General features: G+C 40.6%; 1 protein-coding gene across 3 annotated transcripts in view; it reads right to left on the reverse strand.

Moving 5' to 3' along the window:
- Window positions 1-25,175, reverse strand: part of LOC124804646 (transmembrane protein 131) — a 382,072-nt gene that overhangs the window by 245,176 nt on the left and 111,721 nt on the right. For all 3 annotated transcript variants that reach the window (XM_047264868.1, XM_047264869.1, XM_047264867.1), the window contains exons 8-10: window positions 10,763-10,926; window positions 10,320-10,500; window positions 10,061-10,169 (exon numbers count right to left, since the gene is read on the reverse strand). In XM_047264868.1, coding sequence (XP_047120824.1) covers window positions 10,061-10,169; window positions 10,320-10,500; window positions 10,763-10,926 — 454 coding nt within the window. The remainder of the gene's footprint in view (window positions 1-10,060; window positions 10,170-10,319; window positions 10,501-10,762; window positions 10,927-25,175) is intronic.

Here is a 25,175-nt window from a genome sequence, read left to right on the forward strand (position 1 = left end):
TGATTTTACCCGAGTGTTAACTAGAAACAAAATTCCAATAAAGTATTACGCACAAAAGAAACAAATGTTAGAAAACACTTGTGGAAAAGATACATATTACACAAAAACTAAGTTTTATTATGTTTAGACAGAAGTTAATTTATTTTCTTGCATATTAATTACAATGTTTAATCAATAACTCAGTACAGCCAATCAAAATAAGAAAGTGTATTTTCCACTAAAAAGGCTATAGTGTTGGAAGAAATTGGGTAAGCCTGTAAAATTGTAATTCTCCTCCTCCCTCCTCAAAGTATTTCGTATGAAAAGCCAACTCACAAAGCAAATTCTGCCTCAAAATGGGAAATCACCTGATAAATGCTATTTCATTGTGAGTTGCATCCATATGAACTATTTTATCAGAAATAGTTTGAAATAGCTGTATTTTTGGAATACAAAATGGAGAATGTAACTAATTTTCAGTTATTGGTATTGCACACCATCTGGTGAAGCCCAATTTGGAAGCAATGTTTTGTAGGTACGTGTTTGCAAAGCAATGGGCACGAATGCAATGAAGTATCACCACGCTCAATGCTCTAGTGCAACATCAATTGTTGATGGTTGAACAGTCCCTCCCTATAAGATACACGTCGCATACTATAATGTAAGACTCACCTGTGGACACAGCATCTTAGAACAAAGAAACGTACACGTTTGTCTGTTAGCTAAGGTTCAAAAGTTGGTATAATGCAGACATTTGAAAATGATTGTTTTAGGTGGAGTGTGTTATGAACAGATTGTGAGTTAAAATCTTAAGCCGACTACTAGATAGAAAGAGTGTGCCGTAAGCGTGATAAGATTGAAGCGAATAGTGCTTAATTTCGTACTTTCATTTCTCGAACTGTGTGCTATGATGGATTTGATAGCAAAATTTGTGTACTTACTCAGAGTGATAATATACAACAGATATTTTATGCAAGGATTTGTCTTCATTTAGTCGTTTCAGTCATACCTAATGAGATTAACTTACTTTGCTTCTAAAAGTCAGTTAACTAAATCTATGCACACTGTAGACGTACATGTACAGTGCAGCTATTTATTTATTTATTTTCTACAGATTTTCTCATCTGAGGAACATTATACATCACTTCAGGGCAGGGTGTACTTCTGAAGAACTCACAAAAGTAGCAGAAAGACATTTGAGGATGCACTGCCACATATCATCTGTACCAACACGTGTTGATACTCATAGATGATAGGGGAAAAGAAGCTGACGGTAGCAAAGCAGAAGCAGAAATGATGAACTATGTACTCTTAATGTTCCTACAAAAAGTAAGATACAGGAGTACAGAGTCAGATTAATTCCCTCAGCACTATATTGATGAATGATATAGATATTAGTGTCAGTGGAGTTGAGAAATAGTTGAAATTGCTAAAACAGAACAATGCTCCAGGTTCTGATGGAGTCTATACAGAATTTAGGCTGTGTTAGCCCCTCCTTCAACCATAACACACTGCAGATCCTGCTGAAAAAAACTCTGCCCAGTTGCTGAAAGAACGCAAAAGTCTCACCCATCTATAAGAATGTCAGCAGAGATGATCTGTGAAAGTACCATCCATACCTTTCCCATCTACCTGTTGTATAATCTGAGAACATATTCCAAAGTGAGATATCTTGAATACAATCTCATCCTCCATCCCAAACAGCACATAATCTAGAAACATGGGTAACTTGAAATCCAACTCAATATTTTCTCACATCACATTCTGAAACTCATGGATCAATGTAATCGGGCAGATGCAGAATTTCTTGAAGCATTGACTCAGTACCACACCAACACTTATTACTAAAAATACCAAACACAATTTGCCACTGGACTGAGGATTATTTTGTATGGAATAGGCAGTGTGTTACCTCGGTCAGAATATCATCGACAGATGTAAAAGTAATTTTTAGTACGCCTCATGGAAACATGTTGGAATCCCTACTGTTCATATTATATATTAAGGATCTGATAGGCAATATTTAGAGCGGCCTCACACTTTATTCAAATAATGCAGTTACCTACAGAGTGCAACAAAATTAAAGGATCACCTTTTTGAAACCACATAATTATCTCCAAATGCGACACATAAGTTTGAAATTAAATTTCCCTCAAAAGTGCCTAAAACCTCCCTCTGCAATAGAGCAGAAGTGGGGCACCCTGTGGCATCACCCTCAGGCTCAGCGACACTTCAAACAGCAAAGTGTTGCACATGTGAAAAAAAGGCCACAGCTCAGAAGTTCATGTGAGCTGTAAAGTGAATTAATGATGTCACATCAGCACCAAATTTCACCACAGTTCTGTCCAACACCATCATGGACATGTCAAATGATGAGGAAGTTGTCACAACCCCTCTTAGCCCCATTTCAACCCTTCATTTGATTTCTCTACAATGAAGGTCAGAACCATGACACTCAGCATTCAAGTCACACAGTTTTCTTATGGGTGGCCCAGAAAAGCAATTCAGACACATCACCACTCAGAATCTACATGGAAATGCCTCAGGGAGTGGCATTAAGGTGTCAATAAAACCACTCCTTTCCCTTAAAACCACTCCTTTCCCTGAGGCATTGAATCACACACATTTCACAGTCAAAAATGACAATTTGCAGTGTGAGGAGCAGCAGGAAGATGGTGTTTACATGCTTTGACACTACTGATGCCCCTTGACATTTCAACCCTTGCTTTCAGTTACGGATTGGTCCAAAACTATCTGACAAAATTTGAATGTGATCTACAGCAGTAGAAGGTACTTGTGGTTTTTCAAAACATCTGTTTTCTGCCCTCTTGTAATGTGATCATGCGGGAGAGCAAAACTGACATGTAAATGAATAAAATGGCAAAGTGTTTCTCTAAGAACCACCAGTTTGGCAACACCCTTTGTGCCACAGATGCAACTTTTTTTAAAATGTTACAAATGTACCCATCAGAAACTTTGACACCAGTTCAGCCTGGCAGCTGCTCTATCATCTGAAGGTAAGCAAACTGCACACAAGGGTGACGAAGGGGTTTCCTAACCCTCGGATGGGAGAGTAGCCATCAGGCTGCATTGGTTCCTACAGTTATATTTGTATTGCGCTCAATAAAGTTGTGTGGGTAGCACCAAGAATGTTGCCAAACTGGAGGGGGGAGGGGGGGGGGATGATGTACCACAGAAGGGAAGGAAACGGGAGGGATGAAAAAACCTAAATACTCTTTACTGCTTTGGATCATGTCCAAGTTTCATTGAATGTTTTTGAACAGTCCCTAGTGTTTTCAACCTGTATATGAACACTCCAAAGGGGCCGATCACTTTCAATGGGGATGCAGCCCCACAGTATACTTAGAGAAGCACTGAAATATCTGGGGTGTCAACAATGTCAAAGCATGTCAGAAACATCTTCCTGTTGCTCATCACACTGCAAACTGCCATTTCTGATCACGAATGTGTAGGTACCAACACCCCAGGGAAAGGGTTAGTTTCATTTGCACTCTTTATGTCACCCCGAAGCCTTTTTTTGTCAATTCTTCATGGCAGTGTGCCTGAAATGTTTTCCTTGGCCACCAAGAAGAAAATCATGTGAGTTCAACACAGGGTGTTGCAGTTCTGACCTGCAGAGCTCTAATTATGTATCTTGAGTCATGCACTGCACAGTGGTTTTGTTGAATATGGATATAGACCTAAATGTAGATCTATGTAGACTGAAAATTTAACTTGTCTGTTTCTTCCCAGACTGTCTTAACTAAACCTGTTATTATTTTGGTTTTCACATGAGATTTGTCTATCCTGTCTGCAAGGCTCATTTTATTGATCTGTTTAGTATTATTTCTCAAGATATCACTGTATTATCTGTAATGAGCTGCTACAAATGGTTTTCGCAAGAGATTCATAGTCCTTAACATAGCAGCATAAATTGCCTGTCAATACTAGTACTGTCTCTGTCTTGTTTATTACCTCATCTTCCACCTTTAAGCTCCCAGGCTTTCAAATCACATCCAGTGCAGTCCCCAACAATCTGTCTTTCCTTCTCATCCTTTCCAGTAAGGTGCCCCTGATCAGGGGTTCTTGGCAGCTTTTCCTCAACACTCCCCATTTCCTAAGCCTTGAAAATCCTTTTCCTTCATCCCCCCTCCTTCTGCTTCAATCCTTTTGCCCCAGAGCCACTGGCTCCAAGAGCTTACACTTTTCTTGAATCATGTGTGTCTTCTCCTGCCACCACTTGCTGAAATGATTTTTTATCTACCAATTATATTATAATACTAGTAATGTGTATTATGCACATAAAAGGTATTAAAATATGTATTTATCTGTTATATTTGTCATTGCAGCTTTGAGCACTGAAGAAGGGAATTATCACTTCTTTCACCACAGTTTCAACAACTTTGATGTTAGCAAACTGGCTGATTTCATGATAAGTGTTTCTGCATTTCTTACTAACATCTTAAAGTGATTGCTATAATGGGTTATAAGCAGTATTTGTTTGAGGGTGTTGCTGCAGCCTATATGTAACAGACCATGGCTCCGATGCAAATATATAAGCACCGACTTATAGGCAAGGGATTAGTGTGGCATTCACATCTTTCTGATGTGCGTGCCCAAATGCGGAAATGTGAAAAATGGTGATATTATTATCACATGCATCCAAACAGGGCCACCATACCGTTGTTATTTTCTTGGCTGCCAAAGGACAAAAACAAGTAGACATCTGTCAGACAGTCTGTCAAAACCATTGCAGAATGGTGTGCCATGTACCATGTCCTGGTCGCAATTTGACACAAAATGCCAGTCAATCTGGGAGGCCAGCCTCATCCATTATGGACAACAGAAGGCAGGCGGTTGAGGATACAATTAGGGCAGACCAGCACATAATCATTTATGCACTACCAAAGGATCTTGACATCAGCTTCATTGGCATGCAACACGTTATCCAGCAGGAGTTAGGCTACCATAAAATCTGCAGCCATTGGATACCCCAGCATTGAATGCCATACATAAAGCAAACCAGATGGCTATTTGAATTAAGCATCTGTTGCATTTCAGTGTAGAAGAAAACATGTTCCATGACAATATTGTTACAGGCAACAAAAGATGTTGCCACTACTGGGAACCGGAGTCAAAAGTGGTGACGACGCAGTTGTGTCATCAGTCCTCATCTCGTCCTGAGACTTTCAAGAGCAAGCCATATGCTGGAAAGGTGATGCTTCCCCCTGTTCTTTGATTGCATGGGGCCACTGCTTATTGATTACAAGGAACCCAATACCCCCATCTCTGGGGAACGGTACTGCACAATGCTGGATAAATTATAGTATGTAATTAAAGTGAAACATGGGATGCTGCTGCTTCACAATAATGCATGTCTCCATATCACAAAAATTGTAATGCAGAAGTTATGCCAATTCACGTGGGAGACACTTGAGCAACCGCTCTACAGTCTTGATCTCTCCCCATGCAATTATCACAACTCCTGTCCCTTAAAAAAGGCCTTGAAGTTTTGACGATTCCTGTTGGCCAAGGATGTGCAATAGTCAATAACAGACGTCTTCATGCAGTAGGACATGGTGTTTTACCAAATGGGTACTTTCACCCTGGTGCATCAGTGAGATGAGTGCCTCAATGCTCATCATGATTTTGCCCAACTGGCATATTGATTCTGGATTGTACGGTCTTTGAACAAAAACTTTTTGATCATCCCTTATAGTTTTCATTGCCAGTACTGAACAGAACTGACCTCTTGCCACAATTCAATGTTAGCCACCCGAAACTCCTGAAAAAAATCCAGTTATATGTGATAATGTCCAAATATTAATCGTCTTTATGGTCATGCATTCTTTAAGCTCAAGCAATTACACAGAATAGTTACCGTGCTACCAAGGGAAATGTTTCAAATCTCTGTCCGTGTATATGATGCTGTTAATCGAGTGATGAAACAATGGACTGGTTTTATATTCATGAGCAGCAAGTTTCTGAGCCCTATTTGACCCATCATGATTTAGCTTCTCTCTGGTTTACCCACGTCACTGCAGATGAGTGCTGGGACAGTTTCGACACGATCATTGGGTCCATTGTTCTTCATTATTGCACAAATGTCCACGTTTTTTGCCTGTACTGGCTTTAGTGATTAACGCACATTAAACAGTAAAATGCCATTCCTATGTTATACAGTATTCTCTCCTTGCAATGATTACAATAACACTGATCATAATATTGCTAAATGCAGCAGGTAGATAATCTGAAAACCATTTTTCTGAAAGCAAATTGTGGTCCTCCTTACACTATTTGAAACTCAAGAATGCAATCAATTGCTGAAGAACATTCTTACCATATATTAGTATAGGGCCCCCACCACCACATTAGCTGGTTTTGAAAAGGTATAAGCACATATTTACTTAAAAATCAAAAATTAAATAACAATCAGGATGGTTAGTGTGGGTTTTAAGCATGAGGTGTGTGTGTGTGTGTGTGTGTGTGTGTGGTTTGGGGAAAAGGGGGGGGGGGGGGGGGATGGTGGTTAAAGCAAGAAATATGCAAAATAAGCAAAAAGATTTACTCTTTAGTAGTCAGTACTCTCCTTTACTGAATGTATGATACAGCCACCCATCAGGGAGTGATCACACCAGGTAAGTGGACAAGCATAATATAAATATCTGTGGGGCTCTGTATTCTCATGAACCTGCACCACCGGAGTCTAGATCACAATAAGTTGTAAGGCAACAGGTAAAATAACTCTCTTCTTATGAAGCGTAGAGAATAGAATCTGTCTGGGAATTACTAACACTGGAATTTCGAAACAAAATATGATTAACCAGTGCGAGTCAGTTTTGGGGCAATGGTGGGCAGTAAAGTTGAATTTGACAGATTTTGAAAGTCTTGCAATAGATAACAGAACTTTTGTGTGTATGTGTGTGTGTGTGTGTGTGTGTGTGTGTGTGCGCGCGCCCACTCATGCATACATGTAACAAATAATAATTTTTACTTATGGTATTGAAGAATTTCACTTATGGCATTGAACAGCCACAATATACACTAATAAATTAAAGATATAATGTAACTGGATAGATCAAAGAATCTAGTCACCAAGTGGCAGCAGGAGACACTGGCTCAGAAAGCTCGCAAATTTCCTTAAGCTTTATATGTTTGTGTTCTCCTGCCGCCACTTTGTGAGTAGACCCAGTTACATTTTATTTTGAAAAATTAACAAATTAAAGAACTTTTCCCATGGTTATTTTTTAAATTTATTTCCCCCACTCTCACCCACACCCCAGGATTAAAGAACTTCCAAGTGTTATATTTGTACACAGACTATGCATCCTGCCTCTGGGAAATACAATGACTGTCTTGTCATATTTTAATTGTGTATTTCGGTTTCAGGCTCACTCACCTGAGTTATTACTAAGTCACCATCAAATGGTTTAAACGGCTCTGAGCATTATGGGACTTAACATCTGAGGTCATCAGTCCCTTAGAACTTAGAACTACGAAAACCTAACTAACCTAAGGACATCACACACATCCATGCCCGAGACAGGATTCGAACCTGCGACCGTAGCAGTCGTGCAGTTCCAGAATGAAGTGCGTAGAACCGCTTGGTCACAGTGGCCAGCAAGTCACCATCAGATTGTTTTCATACATTAAACAATAAATCATCAACTTTGACAAGTTACTACACAACATGTTTAAATCGTCTGATGACAACTTGACAATAAGTGTAAAATTGGCTATGATGCTACTTACATGACCAAAGGCTGAAATATATAATAATAGTAATAATAATTAATAATAATAATAATAATAATAATAACAAAAAGAATGCAAAGAAAAATTGATTGAATTATTTGCTTAACGTCTTCCATTTTTGGGGACAATTCACCAATGATGATGATGATAATAATAATAATAATTATAGAGAGGAAAAAAAAGAAAAAACACAAATTTGTGATTAGAAATCTTCATTTTTCATTTTTACAGGTCTACTGTTTACCCACCACAATTAGTTCTAGCATTTTACTGTTAACTTTGTTGCCCCATTCAATTCATCCTTTAACAAAACACTGGATTAAGCTTATATGTACATTTCATAAGAGGGAAAAATTTATTTCTGCTTTTTACTGAGATTTCCTCATATTTTTAATTGCATACTCTTTACTTAAGCTCCTTTTCTTGCTTTATGAAATCACTATTCTCCTTAAAACTATTCAACTGGTTCTGCTATTTCGGAATACAGGGTCTGACAAATTTTCCTATATTTACATTCAAATCATTCATTTCTCCATTCTAATTACCTATATTAATGATCTTCCCTTGCAACAAGGAGATAATGTTTATATGATCTTACAAAATACAACAAGCAATTTAATCTTATCCTTCATGTTTCTTATGAAAAAGTGGAATTTAATCTGTATACAGGGTTACTGAAACAGATGGACCCAGTTTAAATTATGTGTATTTCATGAAGTATACATTGTACATGAACAAACTACATATCAATGAGAGGAAGAAATCCCTCAATTCTTTTTAATACAGATCAATTTGTTTCCCCTTTACCAATCAGCAAACATCTAAGTGGTAGCCAAGCTCGTCCCACATGTGGAAAAGCATGTCTTCACCACAGCAATGACACGGTTCCGCATGTTGGCCTGAGTTGTCGTAGGTTGGTTTGGCGAAGGAGACCAGACAGCGTGGTCATCGGTCTCATCGGATTAGGGAAGGATGGGGAAGGAAGTCGGCCATGCCCTTTCAGAGGAACCATCTCGGCATTTGCCTGGAGTGATTTAGGGAAATCACGGAAAACCTAAAACAGGATGGCCGGACGCGGGATTGAACCGTCGTCCTTCCGAATGCGAGTCCAGTGTCTAACCACTGCGCCACCTCGCTCGGTGAGTTGTCGTAGAGATGGGATGTAAACAGCCCTGTAACAGAACCCTGCAAGAAAAGCTCTCAGGACATGAGATCAAGAGATCTCAGTGGCAAAAGGTGTAGACAGCGGTCATGATCTGCCATGGGACCTACCCATTGGCATAGAAGGGCTTGAAAAATTGTCTGACATCTTGGTGCCAGTGGGACATAGCTCCATCCTTTTGGAAAATGAAGTCTTGTGAACGAAGCTGAGGCAAAAACCATCCAGGCATATTATTCCACTTACAGCACTTTCCACAAAAAAGAATAAGCCATAAATGTTTGTCTGTGATAAGGCACAGATCACGTTTGGCTTTGCCGAGTTTCTCTTTATGCTGCAATGTTGTTCAGGGATTTTGCAGACCCCACACGCAAACACTGTATTATTCACCTTTCCACTTCACTGCTAAAAATTAAGCACGATAGAGATGCATCATTCTCCATCATTTCCAGAATATCATTACAAAATGTAATAAGCTGTCCTTTGTCAGTCTCAAGGAGAGCCCACACAAGCTGGAGCAGTAGGACTTGTACAGCAAAAGCCTTCTCAAAAGTCGCCATGTAGTTGGCTGAGGTATTACTGGTTCCATATTAACTGTACTGTTTAATTTACGTTGACTATGAACAAAACTAGCTTATACTCATCTGATGTCTTCCTCTGATACACATGGTTGGCCTGGACTTTTTCCTTTGCAAACACATCTAGTTTGTTGAAATTGCTTAATTCAATGGCTTATGCTTTTCCCAGTTGGTGGTTCAATGCCAAATGGAGACGGAAGGCCAGTTGCACTGTAACTGCCGACTCACTTCTTGCAGACTAAAGAATGCAAAAAATCTACTACATCATCGCCATCTTGCTCACAAGTGCCTATTAGTGTAAATACCCTAGCAGTTGCTTACACAACTGCCACCTCCCTAGTAGCTGTTTATGCAACTAGAGTTTAACAAAACAAAACTCTGGACCTTCCTCTTTCCTTCAGTATGTAAACTGTTCATTTCTCATTTATACTGTCATGAAACGCACATGAAGTAAACTTTCTTCTGAATTTGTTTCATGCTGCAATTGGAGATACCTTACACTGAAGTATACACACCTTTGCTGGGGAGTTTGTCTCCAAAATTAAACAGCAACTAAATCAATATTTAAACAAAATCATTTCATACTTACAATCAAATGTTAGTACTGCAACTTTGGTTGGCATTTTAGTATCAGGTAAAACCTTTATTGGTTGAAATTCTATTTTTACTGCTTTAGAAGGCATTGTTGTAGCTATACTCTGAAAGTAGAAAAAATTGTTTACCACATTCTAAAATTAAAATAAGCATGATGAAAAATAATAATGGCTCAAAACAGTGAATGAATAAACTACGCCTGCAAGTACACTGACCTACATTACTACAATTACATAAAAACATCTTGTACTTACTTGCAATCGTATCAGCTTCTTTCCAGAATTGAAAAGATATAAAGGTATTCTCTTTGGTTTGTCTTTGCTTCCCCCAATGCCAAAATCAATAACATCATCAGGGGAATAAAGTCCTGCTTGTGGCATGACTTCTACATCTAGAGGCACCACTAACACATCCTCAGTTTGATTCACTTTTATCCTTAAGAAGTTAATGACATTTATTATAATAAAGTATGAGAAAATGTAAATTTAAGACTGCTAGGTTATTCAAATGTTACTACTTGACTATAATGGGAGGACTCTTCTACATACCAAGACAAAAATTTACGATACAGAATTTTGGAAGCTATGATAAATTACTAATTCTCTACAATTCCTTTGAATGCAATAAGTAAATGAAAAGACAGTAAAAAATGTGGACAGATATATCCAAAATTAAGTCTTGATGAAATGAAACAAACCTAACATATGCTGTATGATTTTTCTCTGCTCTTGCTACAAATCGAATTCTTATGACAGCTTTTGTGTGGTATGGCGGAATCTCCCATAAATGTTTTGGCCCCTCAAGTTCTCCAGATGGGAGTTCCAAATGGAAATCTCCACCACTGCTGTACACCTCTGTTATCTAGGTAAAAGCAAAAAAGGTTAATAAGTTTCCAAACTTTGAGTCAATAAAAAAAGTTAATGATGTAGGCTGTTTAAACTGCAAATAATTTATGGTACATACATGAACACCATGCAGGCCAATATTTGGCTGGAGAAAATGGAATGTTAAGAATGTACAAGTGGGGTGTAAAATAAAGCAAAAAAGTATACATCCTTAAAAATAATGGTACAAGAAATACAACTTTAGTTAATGATACACAATTGTAATGCAGACATTTTAATTATAGCTGAGAATTCATGAATCTAGAAGATTGTTACACAAGTACCCACAATCTCGATGCTAGAGCAAAGCCGTCTAACTGCCACGATACATATAACCACTCTACTAGTTGCAACAGCTATTCTCATCAGTCAGGTTTAAAGCTAGTTCTTTACTAGGCAGGGTGGGGAAAGGGAAACCTTCCAGCATCACTCACCCCATTTACCTTGTGCAACCATTCTCAATAGTCTCTTTCTGTTTCTAACATAGCTCAGCAGACACCATTCAAGACACAATCACTAGGTCTGTTGAACTGACTGGCACATACTCAATTTAACTGAAGCAACGCAAAATCTATTCACCAATTGGCCTCAGGAGAACACACATATAAAAAATGGTTTTACATACGCAAGCTTTGGAGCCAATGCTCCTTCTTCTGGCACAAGGCTTGAATAGGAAGGGAGAAGGGTGAAGGAAAAGGACTGGAAAGGTTTACGAAAAGGGGTAGAGTTCACTCCTTTTCCTTCCCCTTCAATCCTCCTGCCGGAAGAAGCAGTCAATCGCTCCGAAAGCTGGCATACACAAAACCTTTTTTTATATATGTGTTCTCCTGCTGCCACTTGGTAAGTAGAATTTTTATCTATCCACTCACATTATACTGCCAAAAATTGACTTTCTTCATTGTTATATTAGCACATATTCATACTTTCATGTCTCCCCTGGTGACAATGTTGTAATGCTTAGAGGCGTGTATAGCTTCATAAAGCCAATAGAGCTCCCACTGATATTGTGAACTAATTCAGTTGTGTGACTAAATATAATCACATTACAGTTCAAAGGAAGGGACGCTCTTTATCACTTAATGTGAAAAGGCACATGACCAATAAAATTTCTTAACACATTTGCTACTGATATCATTAAATTTTTCATGAAGCTTAATGCCTTTCAATCAGATACAACATAGAACACAACCAGATCTTCATACCATTCTCAAAGACAGCATTATATGCTTTGCATCACATCTAGCATCAATTATGCTGATTAACTAAATCATTAAGCTTTACCTCTGTTGGCATGCCATTCAGCAGGGAACAAGCATGGAATAATACGTGTAGGTCCATGCGGCCTGCATCATGCCAGTAGCATGAGCTGACAGAACACCTACATAGTCCAGATCTATACATAAGTGCCAGAATGCCAATTTTTTGTATAAATATTGTGAATACCACTAAAAACCAGTCACAAAATGCACCTAAGGATAGCTTATTACTTGCCAGCCAAAACATCATAGCAATATGTCAACATCATTGAGATTCAATTCCAAAACTTCACGCAACATCCAATATGGTGGAAAAATTTCATAGAATTTATGGACAATGGGAAGTATTCATCAAACTAGTAAATATGGCAGTAACAAAGATTATATTGTGCAACTAATCATCTCATTACTGTCAAAGACTTAACACCAAAAGTGATACCAAGTTTTTCACAAATATTAAGTTTATTTAAAACAAGAAATGAAGCTAAAAACTATAGGATTACAGGAGACCACTCACCATAAAGCAGAAGCATTGAGTTGTCAATAGGCACACACAGATGAAAGAAAACTTGTTAGCTTTAGGAGTTATCCTTTGACAAGCTACAGTAAAATAACACACACACACACACACACAACTATGCTCTCCTACGTGGTGCCAGCTAGACCAACAGTGTCAATGCTGTTTTTTGGCTGGTGGGTTGGTTATGGTGGGGGCAGTATAGGGTGTGGAGGATAGAGGGAGATTTGGAAGGGAGGTGGGAGGCAGGGACTGACTAAGAGTGCGTTGCTAGTGGCTCAGAGAGATGATGATGATGATGATGATGATGATGATGATTAGTTTGGTGGGCACTCAACTGCGCGGTCATCAGTGCCTGTACAAAGTCCTAATTTTTAGACAGTCCAATTTTTAACTCAATCCAACCTAGCAAGTGTCATGAATGATGATGATGATGATGATGATGATGATGATGATGAAATGATGAGGACAACACAAACACCCAGTCCCTGGGCAGAGAAAATCCTAAACCCAGCTGGGAATCAAAGTCGGGACCCCGTGATCCAGAGGCAGCAACACTAGCCACTAGACCACGAGCTGCAGATGGCTCAGAGGGAAGTGGACAGTTTGCCAGTTAGGAATGCAGGAGGGAGGGGTGGCAGGTATGTAGGCTGGCATGATTATAGCAGCTAATGGCAAGCGGCACTTACTGAAGGGGACGTGAGGATGATAAGTGGGAGGTGGTGACTGGATGAAGGAAGGAGAAACTGTTGGGTGGAGAAAGGGGGGGGGAGGGGCAATGGGTTACCTGAGACTGAGGCTAAGATAATAATGGGAGCAGATGATGTGTTGTATGGATAGCACTCATCAGCCAGTTCGGAGAAGCTGGTGGTGGAGGTTAGAGTCCAGATGGCTCAGATTGTCAAGCACCCATTGAAATTGAACATGTTGTGATCAGCTGCATGTTATGCCATCAGGTGGTCAACTTTGTTCCTGACAACAGTTAGGTGGTGGTCATTCATCCTGTGCACAGCTGGTTTGTAGTCATACCAATGTAAAGGATTGCGCAGTTTGTGCAGCAGAGTTGATAAACGACATAGCTGCTTTCACAGGTGGCCCGGCCTCTGATAGGGTAGGATAAACCTGTGACAGGACTGGAGTAAGAGATGCTGGGTGGGTGGATTGGGCAGGTCTTGCAACTTTGCCTGCCACAAGGATATGATTACTGTGTTATGAGGTTAGGAGTGGGAGTAGCATAGGGATGGACTAAAATGTTGTGTAGGTTGGTGGGCGATGGAACACCACTTTAGGAGGGGTGGATGTCCCTCATCATTTCAGAGAAGGATGAGAGATAATCAAAGCCCTGGCAAAGGATGCAGTTCAGCTGTTCGAGTCCAGTGTAATACTGGATGATGAGGGGGATGCACCTTTGCAGCTGAATCTTGGGGGTAGTGGGAGGATTAGGGGTGTGTGTGTGTGTGTGTGTGTGTGTGTGTGTGTGTGTGTGTGAGAGAGAGAGAGAGAGAGAGAGAGAGAGAGAGAGAGAGAGAGGATATGGCACAGGGAAACTGTTTGTGGACTAGGTCTGTGTATACTGCCTGTCTGTAGAGGGCTTTGTGAGGCCTTCAGCATACTGAGCAATGGGATTCTCATTACTGCAGATATGGCATCCACAGGTGTCTGGGTTGTATCGGAGGGATCTTTTTGGTGTGAAATGGATGGCAGCTGCCAAAATGCAGGTACTCTTGGTGGTTAGTAAGTCTGATGCCATGTGGGTGTCTGTGGCTGTGCTGCAGATCTGTCTGTACACCTTCCTTTCAAAGGAGAAGTAGCTATGCATTAAGATGAAGTTGGTTAGGTGAATGAAGAATGAGGTAATGGGTTTGGAGTCTGAAGGACATTAGGAAAGGTAGTGTTCAACTGCTGTAAGTCCATGGGCATGAGGGATGTTGGTGTACAGAGAAATGACATCAACAGTGAGCAGTAGGGAACCAGGAGGTAAAGGGATGGTGATTATGGAGAGTCGATGAAGGAAGCGACTGGTATCTTTGATGTGGGAGGCTAGATTACAAGCAACTGGTTCAAGGTGTTGGTGAAGGATGGCTGAAATCCTTTCAGTGGGGCCACAATAACCAGGATGTCCAGGATTGTTGGGCTTGTGGATTTTGGTGAGAATGTAGAAAGTGGGTGTGCAGACTGTTGTTGGGGTGAAGTTTAAGATGGACTCAGATAAGAGGTTCTGGGAATGGCCTATGGATTTCAGTAGGGACTGGAGGTTAAGTTGGACTTCCAGCATGGAATCACTCTGGCTGAAATTGTAGGTGGAGGAGTCAAACAGTTGGTGGAGGCCTTCCATCATACATTCACTGTGACTCATAACAACAGTGGTTAACCCTTAGGGTGCAGGAAGGATGACCAGGTCTGACCTTATTGCAGGTTGTATATGGCTACCTTTTCTTCTATTGAAATGTTTGTGTTCTTAGGAAAGGGCCTGGGGAAGGATGATGAGTCAAAGTTGGAGGTAAGGAATTCCTGGAAGCTGACTACGCAGTGGTTTGGTGGAAAGAGGGAAGTGGGGGGGGGGGGGGGTGGTGTCACAGTTGGATGGTGGTATGAACTGGGAGAAGCAAGGAGAAGGGTTTTCACTGTAGAGATCAGAAGGAGAGTAGATCTTTGACAGGCCCAACATGGTTAAATTTCAAAGTAGGACTGAAGGTTAGGTTTTTGGATGGGAATGAAGCTTCTGGGCAGCTGAGGTTTTTGAAGGAGAGGTTAAGAACAGTGTTTTGGGTTTGCTTGGGTTCTGGGTTTTGTGAAATGTTGGGAGAGAATTCTTTGAGAGAAGAGGTCAGCTAACTGTGAGAAGGATGAGTGTTGTTATCAGTAGAAAGCTGTCGACCCAATGGCACAACATGTAGCTGAACAGAACATGCCCAATTTCAATGCCTCCTTGACAATCCAAGCCAACTGGACACTCCCCTCCACCATCTGCTTCACTGAACTTCGCAGATTGGTGTTATACTTACAACAGCTTCTCCCCCCCTCGTAACCATTCTAACCTCAATCTTAGGCAACCCACTGTCTACACACTCTCCACAATAACCGTTTCCCCTTACTCCATTCTGTCACCCATTCCCAATTCATGTCCCCATGTTGCCTTCAGCATATGCCACTACAATCATGTCAGCCTGTGTACTTATCATCCCACCCTACCTTATTTCTAGCCATCAAACCGGCCATGTCCCTCTGAGCTGCTAGCTCCCTGCCCCCAGTACATCTCTCTGCCTCTAACCTCCCTTCCCCTTTAGCCACCCAACCTGACACTACCTCCACTACAACCAGTCCACCACTCGAAAAATAGCAAAGGCACTGTTGGTGTAACCAGCACAGTGTAGGGGCACACCACACCTCACCTAACCTAACCTGAAACTACCCCCCCTCCCTCCTCCTCCATCTCCTCCTCCTCACAACCAGTCCATCAGGGAAAAAAAAAAAGAAAAGAAAAGAGGGCACTGTTGCTCTAGCTCGACCATAACCAGTCCACCAGTCAAAAAAAATAGCAATGACACTGTTGGTCTAGCTGGCAACCTGTAATGGCACAGCCGTGTGTATGCATTTGTGTAGGTGTATTGTGTTTGTGTATTTTATTTTACACTAGCTCATCAAAGCATAACTCCGAAAGCTAGCAAATTTCCTTTCTTTTGTGTGCACCTATTGACAACTCAATGCTTCGGCTTTTTGTTGACTGGTCTCCTTTAATCCTAAAGTGTTTCCATTCTACAAGACCTTTCCTACAACAAGATTCAAAACTATTTATCAATGATGTATATGTGTGACTACAACACAATATAATGTAATTGGAGAATTACTGAATTTGGGTATTATATAAGCACCGAGCAAAAGTGATCTCTCTGGACTATTTACTAAATATGCATTCTTGTGCTTTGTCAGAAAATGACTGAACAAGGTGGGAGACAAAAGATTCAATTAATGGTGGTTGCTTCCACAGTAGGGCCTATCTGAATCTAAACAAGTCTGCATTTGTTTCTTTCACTGCATGTTGTTTGACTGGAGGCTGCATGTTATATACTCTGTTTTGGCCTTCTGGTGGAGTGCAAGAACACGTCAACAGTAAGTTGCTCATCCACTGCCATTAAGCTGATTAATTTTGATGAAACTCTTCGCTGCCTATGACACAGTTCAAAGTCAACAGTCACACCCTAATATGCTCTAACAAATAGTTATTTATTCCTACATTAAGTCTTACTTATTAGGGTTGGAACTTTAAAAGAGGCAACTATTTATTTACAGCTCGTACAAAATAGATACATGTTTCGAAGTTTTACTGACCTTCAAAGTAGTCACCATCATTGGGTATAACCTGTTGCCAGTGATGTGGAAGTTGTAGGATACTCCTAGCAGTGTCAGTTGTGTTGACAGTTTGAGCAGCGCGGTCTATTGCCTGATGAATTTATAGCAGTTCTGAAGCGAATTCTGTTAAGTGATTCCTTCAGTTTAGAAATCGAGTTGAACTCACAAGGGCTTAAGTCAGGGGAGTGCTGTAGGTGGTATAGCACTTCGCAGCCCCATCAGTCAAACAAATCAGTACCATCACTTAACATTTCCGGGCTGAGATGCCGTGGTCCATACATAAGACTCTCCCCTGACATTTCGCCTTCGACTGCGGAAGGCATCCTCCGAGGACAATCAGCCCGGAAATGTTAAGTGACGACAACACCTGCCGTGAAAGCCTTCTTTCTAAAATCAGTAACAGCTTGCACTGTACGTGCTTGAGCATTGTTTTGCAAGATGATGGTCAGGTCCTGCAGAAAGTGTCATCACTTCTGTCTCTAGGCTGGTTGTAGATTGTGTTCCAAAAATTAACAACATACAGACAGAAGTGATGACACTTTCTGCAGAACCTGGTCATCATTTTGCAGGACAATGCTCAAGCACATACATTGCAAGCTGTTACTGATTTGTTTGACTGATGAGGCTGCTAAGTGCTATCCACATACTGCCCTCCTCTGACTGAGGCCCTCCTGAGTTCAACTCGATTTCTAAACTGAAGGAAACACTTAACGGCATTCGCTTCAGAACTGCTACAAATTCATCAGGCAGTAGACCGTGCCACTCAAACTGTCTGCACAACTGGCACTGAAAAGAGTATCCTACGACTTCCACATCGCTGGCAACAGGTTATACACAATGCTGGTGACTACTCTGAAGGTCAATAAAACTTTGAAACACATATCTATTTTGTACGAGCTGTAAATAAATAGTTGCCACTATTAAAGTTCCAACCCCCCATATTTTCAGTACAGGTAGTATATACAACTGATACTGCAGTAAATAAAGACATCATGACAAGATTCATCACAACACATTCAGGCTCTAAAACTACAGGGTGTCCACTAATTATCTTTACAGCTTAAGACTTTAATATTGCATATTAACTAATGGTTTTCAACATATGATAAGATGACTCTAAGTTTTTTTGTTTTTACCTTCCAGGTGGCACAATTTTACGCAAAATTGAACTTGAAAACCTGATAAAATGTGGATGCTATAGTAGAAAGCTCAGTGTGTTACCTGGTTCATAAGGACGATGTCCAATAGCCAAGTGCAATGAAATTTTCGAACATGGTACGGAAGGCAAAACTTTGGAACATGATATGGAATGCATCCACTGTCCCAAACAACTATTTGGGCTTTGTCTACATCATTTATGGAAACAGGTAGTGTTCTCCATACAAAGGGGGCATGTTGCCATTCCATAAACCAATGTGACAAGGCACAGCAGGTGTTTGCAAGGAGTCCAACAAAATTGGTGAATACAGTGGCCAGAGAGTTGTAAATTAGATGGTCAACAGTGCATAATGTCTTGCATAAGATGTTACGGCTATTTCTTACGAGGTGCAGCTGCTTCAGGCATTAAGACAAACCTCAGCATGTACAGTTTACAGTAGATATTCTAGGCAAGACTGATGCAAACAATGACTTTTTGGAAAAGATTTGTTTCTCTGATGAGATAACATTTCATGTACCCAGCAAACTGAACTTGTATGTCGAGTTCACAGCATCCTCGTGTTACATGTGAAATGGAAAGAGAGAGAGAGTTCCAATGCCAATGTTTGATGCTGACTGATGCACAATTGAACCATTGGTCCATTCTTTCTCATCGAGACTTCCATCACCTGTAGTGTTTACCTTGACATGTTACAAGAGTTTAATGAGCCACAACTGGAACATCTGCAATCTGATGTCATATTCCAAGAGAATGGGGCACCACCCCACTGGTCCCTAAATGCCCGTCAATTTCTAGATGAAAGGTTTCCAGATAGGTGGACTGGACAAGATAGTATAATTTGATGGCCGCCGCAACATCCTGACCTCAACACCACTAGATTTCTTACTGTGGGGTTTTGAAAAGGATCTGGTGTACCACAGTGAAATTAGAGACCTACAGGAATTGAAGGCATACATTCGTATTGAATGAACATATCACTGTAGAGATCTTGAATTATACGTAGGGAGAAATGGAATTCCGACTAGACATTATCAATGCCACTATGGGTGCACACGTTGATGTGTATGAATGATGCTGAAAACTATTTGTTAATAACTAGTATAGTTTTAAAGGTATTAAAGTCTTAATTTGTAGTAAAGATATTTATGGACACACTATATTTTGTTTTAAAATACTATGATTCCAAGTCTTGTTGTAAATGGTATTTTCAGCAATCTATTACCATAGCCAATAGTTTAGTTAAATATCTACAATGCCTGAGAAGGAAGGGTCTACATCACTTACACTTACACTTTCAGCTTGGGAAGATCATACACTCTAGGTGTCCTAGTAACTAGTAGCATAAAGTTATTGAGCACATTGTCATTGGGCCCAAATAGTTCCAAATTACAAACTTGCCTTTTTCTTGAAAGTAAACGAACACAATTATACAGTTACACTTTTACAGTGCTGCACCCCAGTTGGGTTGGGAAACTGCCTTGAAAAGATTTTCTGTGTGGAATATGGAAGTGTGGGATAAGGTGATGAAGTGAAAGAGGTGTGGGAAAAAGGGGTACAGTAAAGCAGGGGGGGGGGGGGGGGTGTTTGCATAGAGTAGTGTTAATACTGCTGAGGAAATGGTGTGCAAGATAGGTCTACATACCAAAAGTAATGGACAGAGAGAGAGAAGCCAAGTTGGCTGCGGATGAAAGGATGTGCTGTATTGCCTGCCTAAGAAATTTGGAGGAGCTCATGTTAGGAGGAAGGATACTGACTGCACAGGTTCTAAATCAGACACAGAAATCAAAAATGTAGAGTTCAATACCATGATCTGCCACATAATGGTGAAACCTACCCTTGGGAACAATCGGCAGCAGTCATTCATATGTATGGGCACTCATTAAAAAGCCATGCAGTGATTGCAACAGAGTTGAAACATGCCAGCCGTTTTCGCATGAGTCCTGCCACTAATGAGACCAGATATCCTGATGTCAAGACTGGAACAGGAGGTGCTACATGGATGCATGGAGCAGGTCTTGCACTGGAATCTTTCATGCAGATGTGACATATTTTGATCAGGAGTTGGAATAGGAATGATATAGAAACAGACCAGGATATTTTGTAGGGTGGGAGGATGGTGTAGTACTACTTTGTGAGAGGTGGGATGCATTTTCGGAAGGATATTCCTCATTTCAGGACATCATGAACGGTAGATGGAGTCTTGCTGGAGAAAGTGATTCAACTGTTGTAATGTGGATGATATCAGATAATGAGGAGTGTGCTCATACAGACAGGTTTTGGGGGCTGAATCAAGTATTACACGATACTGTATAAATAATCTGACTGAGTATAAGGGTTTTTTTTTTTGTGGTGGCAAACTAAATATACTTTTTGGTGTGGATGGCACTACTGAAGTGGTAGTGTTACTGGTGGTTGCCAGGTATAATAGAGACAGTAGTTTCATGAGGAGTCATCAGTTACTTTGAGGGTAACACCTAAAAAAATGGCACTCTGACCCAAAGCAGTTCAGGTAAAACCCATAGGAGGGTTTTGAGACTGGTCGGTTGGTTGATTTGGGGGATGGGAGCAAACAGCGAGGTCATCGATCGCATTGGATTAGAGAATGACAGGTAAGGAAGTCGGCCATGCCCTTTCAGAGAAATCATCCCGGCATTTGCTGAAGTGGTTTAGGGAAATCCCGGAAAACCTAAATCTGGATGCAGATTTGAACCGCCGTCCTACCGAATGTAAATCCACTGTGCTAACCACTGTTCCAACTCGCTCAGTGGTTTTGAAGTTGTCAAGGAATAGTGGGTAAAGTGTACCACACAAATTTTGTTTTCTAGCAACAATATAGATTCCTATATGCACAATGTATGCTATGTTTTAAGTATGCAGGACACTGAATTAGGCAGTGCTCAATGAAAGAAAGTAAGGTCATGCATATGGGATATGATAGTGGGTAGGGATTTGGCATCAAGAACCACAAGAAGGGAATACAGCTGCAACTGGAAAGAAAGCACACACCAAAGTTGGGCCACAGTAAAAGGAAAATGCAAATATACAGGGCTATTACAAATGATTGAAGCGATTTCATAAATTCACTGTAGCTCCATTCACTGACATATGGTCACGACACACTACAGATACGTAGAAAAACTCATAAAGTTTTGTTCGGCTGAAGCCGCACTTCAGGTTTCTGCCGCCAGAGCGCTCGAGAGCGCAGTGAGACAAAATGGCGACAGGAGCCGAGAAAGCATATGTCGTGCTTGAAATGCACTCACATCAGTCAGTCATAACAGTGCAACGACACTTCAGGACGAAGTTCAACAAAGATCCACCAACTGCTAACTCCATTCGGCGATGGTATGCGCAGTTTAAAGCTTCTGGATGCTTCTGTAAGGGGAAATCAATGGGTCAGCCTGCAGTGAGCGAAGAAACGGTTGAACGCGTGTGGGCAAGTTTCACGCGTAGCCCGCGGAAGTCGACGAATAAAGCAAGCAGGGAGCTAAACGTACCACAGCCAACGGTTTGGAAAATCTTACGGAAAAGGCTAAAGCAGAAGCCTTACCGTTTACAATTGCTACAAGCCCAGACACCCGATGACAAAGTCAAACGCTTTGAATTTTCGGCGTGGTTGCAACAGCTCATGGAAGAGGATGCGTTCAGTGCGAAACTTGTTTTCAGTGATGAAGCAACATTTTTTCTTAATGGTGAAGTGAACAGACACAATGTGCGAATCTGGGCGGTAGAGAATCCTCACGCATGCGTGCAAAAAATGGCAATTCACCAAAAGTTAATGTGTTTTGAGCAATCTCACGGTTTAAAGTTTACGGCCCCTTTTCCTTCTGCGAAAAAAACCTTACAGGACACGTGTATCTGGACATGCTGGAAAATTGGCTCATGCCACAACTGGAGACCGACAGCGCCGACTTCATCTTTCAACAGGATGGTGCTCCACCGCACTTCCATCATGATGTTCGGCATTTCTTAAACAGGAGATTGGAAAACCGATGGATCGGTCGTGGTGGAGATCATGACCAGCAATTCATGTCATGGCCTCCACGCTCTCCCGACTTAACCCCATGCGATTTCTCTCTGTGGGGTTATGTGAAAGATTCAGTGTTTAAACCTCCTCTACCAAGAAACATGCCAGAACTGCGAGCTTGCATCAACGATGCTTTCGAACTCATTGATGGGGACATGCTGCGCCGAGTGTGGGAGGAACTTGATTATCGGCATGATGTCTGCCGAATCACTAAAGGGGCACATATCGAACATTTGTGAATGCCTAAAAAAACTTTTTGAGTTTTTATATGTGTGTGCAAAGCATTGTGAAAATATCTCAAATAATAAATTTATGGTAGAGCTGTGAAATCGCTTCAATCATTTGTAATAACCCTGTACATATATGTTCATAGGCTCTGAAGAAAAACGTCGAGTTCACAGGCTGGGTTCTATGCTGAAGTTCATGTTATAGGGATGGTAACAACATACCAATCCCAAAATAGTAAAGTGTGTTGGAAACAGGGTCAGACCGGCAAACATTGCAGCATGTAGTGAACAGGAAAAGTGGTTGGGGAAGGGGTCTGAGGAGAGGGGACAGAATATAGGGCAATGCCCTCTTTGTAACATAGCCTACTATTTAGCTACTGGAGAAGAACCGAAATTTACATTTGATTGGCTAGAACAGCTGTTGTAACTAGTAACATTGCTGCTATAAAGAAGTTAGTTAGCTGCATTACAACAGTTAGGACTTTTTACTCTCAACTTTGCTTCTAGGCCTAACATCTGAAAGTCAAATTATGTGGTGAATTAATACAGCCCAAACATATTGAAAATTTTATGTGAACAAGTCATTACGGAAAAAATTTCAAGTATACTCATTGTTAATCAACAAATACCTATTGTGAGACAATTTTTTGTACAATAAGCATACAGTACGTCAAAAATTGTCTTAAATCTGCAAGGAATACAATATGAAACTTTTATATATATGACATACACTGAGGCGACAAAAGTCATGGGATACCTCCTAATATCATATCAGGCCAACCTTTGGCCCAGCATGGTTCAGCAACTCGACATAGCATGGACTCAACAAGTCCTTGGAGGTACCCCACATAAATCCTTGGGTAACAAGATATTGAATTTAACTGATGAAAGGAGAAAATATAAAAATGCAGTAAATGAAGCACACAAAAAGAATACAAATGTCTCAAAAATTAGATCGACAGGAAGTGCAAAATGGCTAAGCAGGGATGGCTACAAGAGAAATGTAAGGATGTAGAGGCATATATCACTAGGGGGTAAGATAAATACTGCCTACAGGAAAATTAAAGAGACCTTTGGAGAAAAGAGAACCACGTGTATGAATATCAAGAGCTCAGGTGGAAAACCAGTACTAAGCAAAGAAGGGAAAGTAGATAGATGGAAGGAGTATATAGAGGGTCTGTACAAGGGTGATGTACTTGAGAGCAATGTTATGGAGTTGGAAGAGGACATAGATGAAGATGCAATGGGAGATATGATACTGCATGAAGAGTTTGGAAGAGCACTGAAAGACCTAAGTCGAAACAAGGGCCCAGGAGTAGACAACATTCCGTTAGAACTACTGACAGCCTGGGAGAGGCAGCCTTGACAGAACTCTACCATCTGGTCAGCAAGATGTATGAGAGAGGCGAAATACTCTCAGACTTCAAGAAGAATATAATGATTCCAATCCCAAAGAAAGCAGTTGTTGACAGGTGTGAAGCAGTTGTTGACAGGTGTGAAAATTACCAAACTATCAGTTTGATGAGTCACAGCTGCAAAATACTAACACGAATTCTTTACAGATGGAAAACTGGTAGAAGCCGACCTCGGGGAAAATCAGCTTGGATGGAAATGTTGGAACATGCGAGGCAATACGGACCCTATGACTCATCTTAGAGAATAGATTAAGGAAAGGCAAGCTTACGTTTCTAGCATTTGTAGACTTGGAGAAAGCTTTTGACAATGTTGACTGGAATACTCTCTTTCATATTCTGAAGGTGGCAGGGGTAAAATACAGGGAGCGAAAGGCTATTTACAATTTGTACAGAATCCAGATGGCAGTTATAAGTGTCAAGGGGCATGAAAGGAAATCAGTGGTCCGCAAGAGAGAGAGACAGGGTTGTAGCCTATCCCCGATGTTATTCAGTCTGTATATTGAGCAAGTAGTAAAGGAAACAAAAGAAAAATTTGGAGTAGGAATTAAAATCCATGGAGAAGAAATAAAAACTTCAAGGTTTGCCGATGACATTGTAATTCTGTCAGAGACAGGAAAGGACCTGGAAGAGCATCTGAACGGAATGGACAGTGTCTTGAAGGGAGGATATAAGATGAACATCAACAAAAGCAAAACGAGGATAATGGAATATAGTCGAATTAAGTCGGGTGATGCTGATGAAATTAGATTAGGAAATGAGACACTTAAAGTAGTAAAGGAGTTTTGCTATTTGGGGAGCAAAATGACTGATGAAGGTTGAAGTAAAGAGGATATAAAATGTAGATTGGCAATGGCAAGGAAAGCGTTTCTGAAGAAGAAGAAGAAGAAGAAGAAGAAGAAGAAGAAGAATAGTAGTTTATTAACATCGTGTATGGATTTCTTAAGTGTCAGGAAGTCTTTTCTGAAAGTATTTGTACATAGCGTAGCAATGTATGGAAGTGAAACATGGACGATAAATAGTTTAGACAAGAAGAGAATAGAAGCTTTTGAAATGTGGTGCTACAGAAGAATGCTGATGATTAGGTGGGTTGATCACGTAGCTAATGAGGAGGTACTGAATATAATTGCGGAGAAGAGAGATTTGTGGCACAACTTGACTAGAAGAAGGGGTCAGTTGGTAGGACATGTTCTGTGGCATCAAGAGATCACCAATTTAGTATTGGAGGGCAGTGTGGAGGGTAAAAATCATAGAGGGAGACCAAGAGATGAATACACT

Source organism: Schistocerca piceifrons, chromosome 7 (assembly GCF_021461385.2).
Source record: "Schistocerca piceifrons isolate TAMUIC-IGC-003096 chromosome 7, iqSchPice1.1, whole genome shotgun sequence".
Classification (NCBI taxonomy): Eukaryota; Metazoa; Arthropoda; class Insecta; order Orthoptera; family Acrididae; genus Schistocerca; species Schistocerca piceifrons.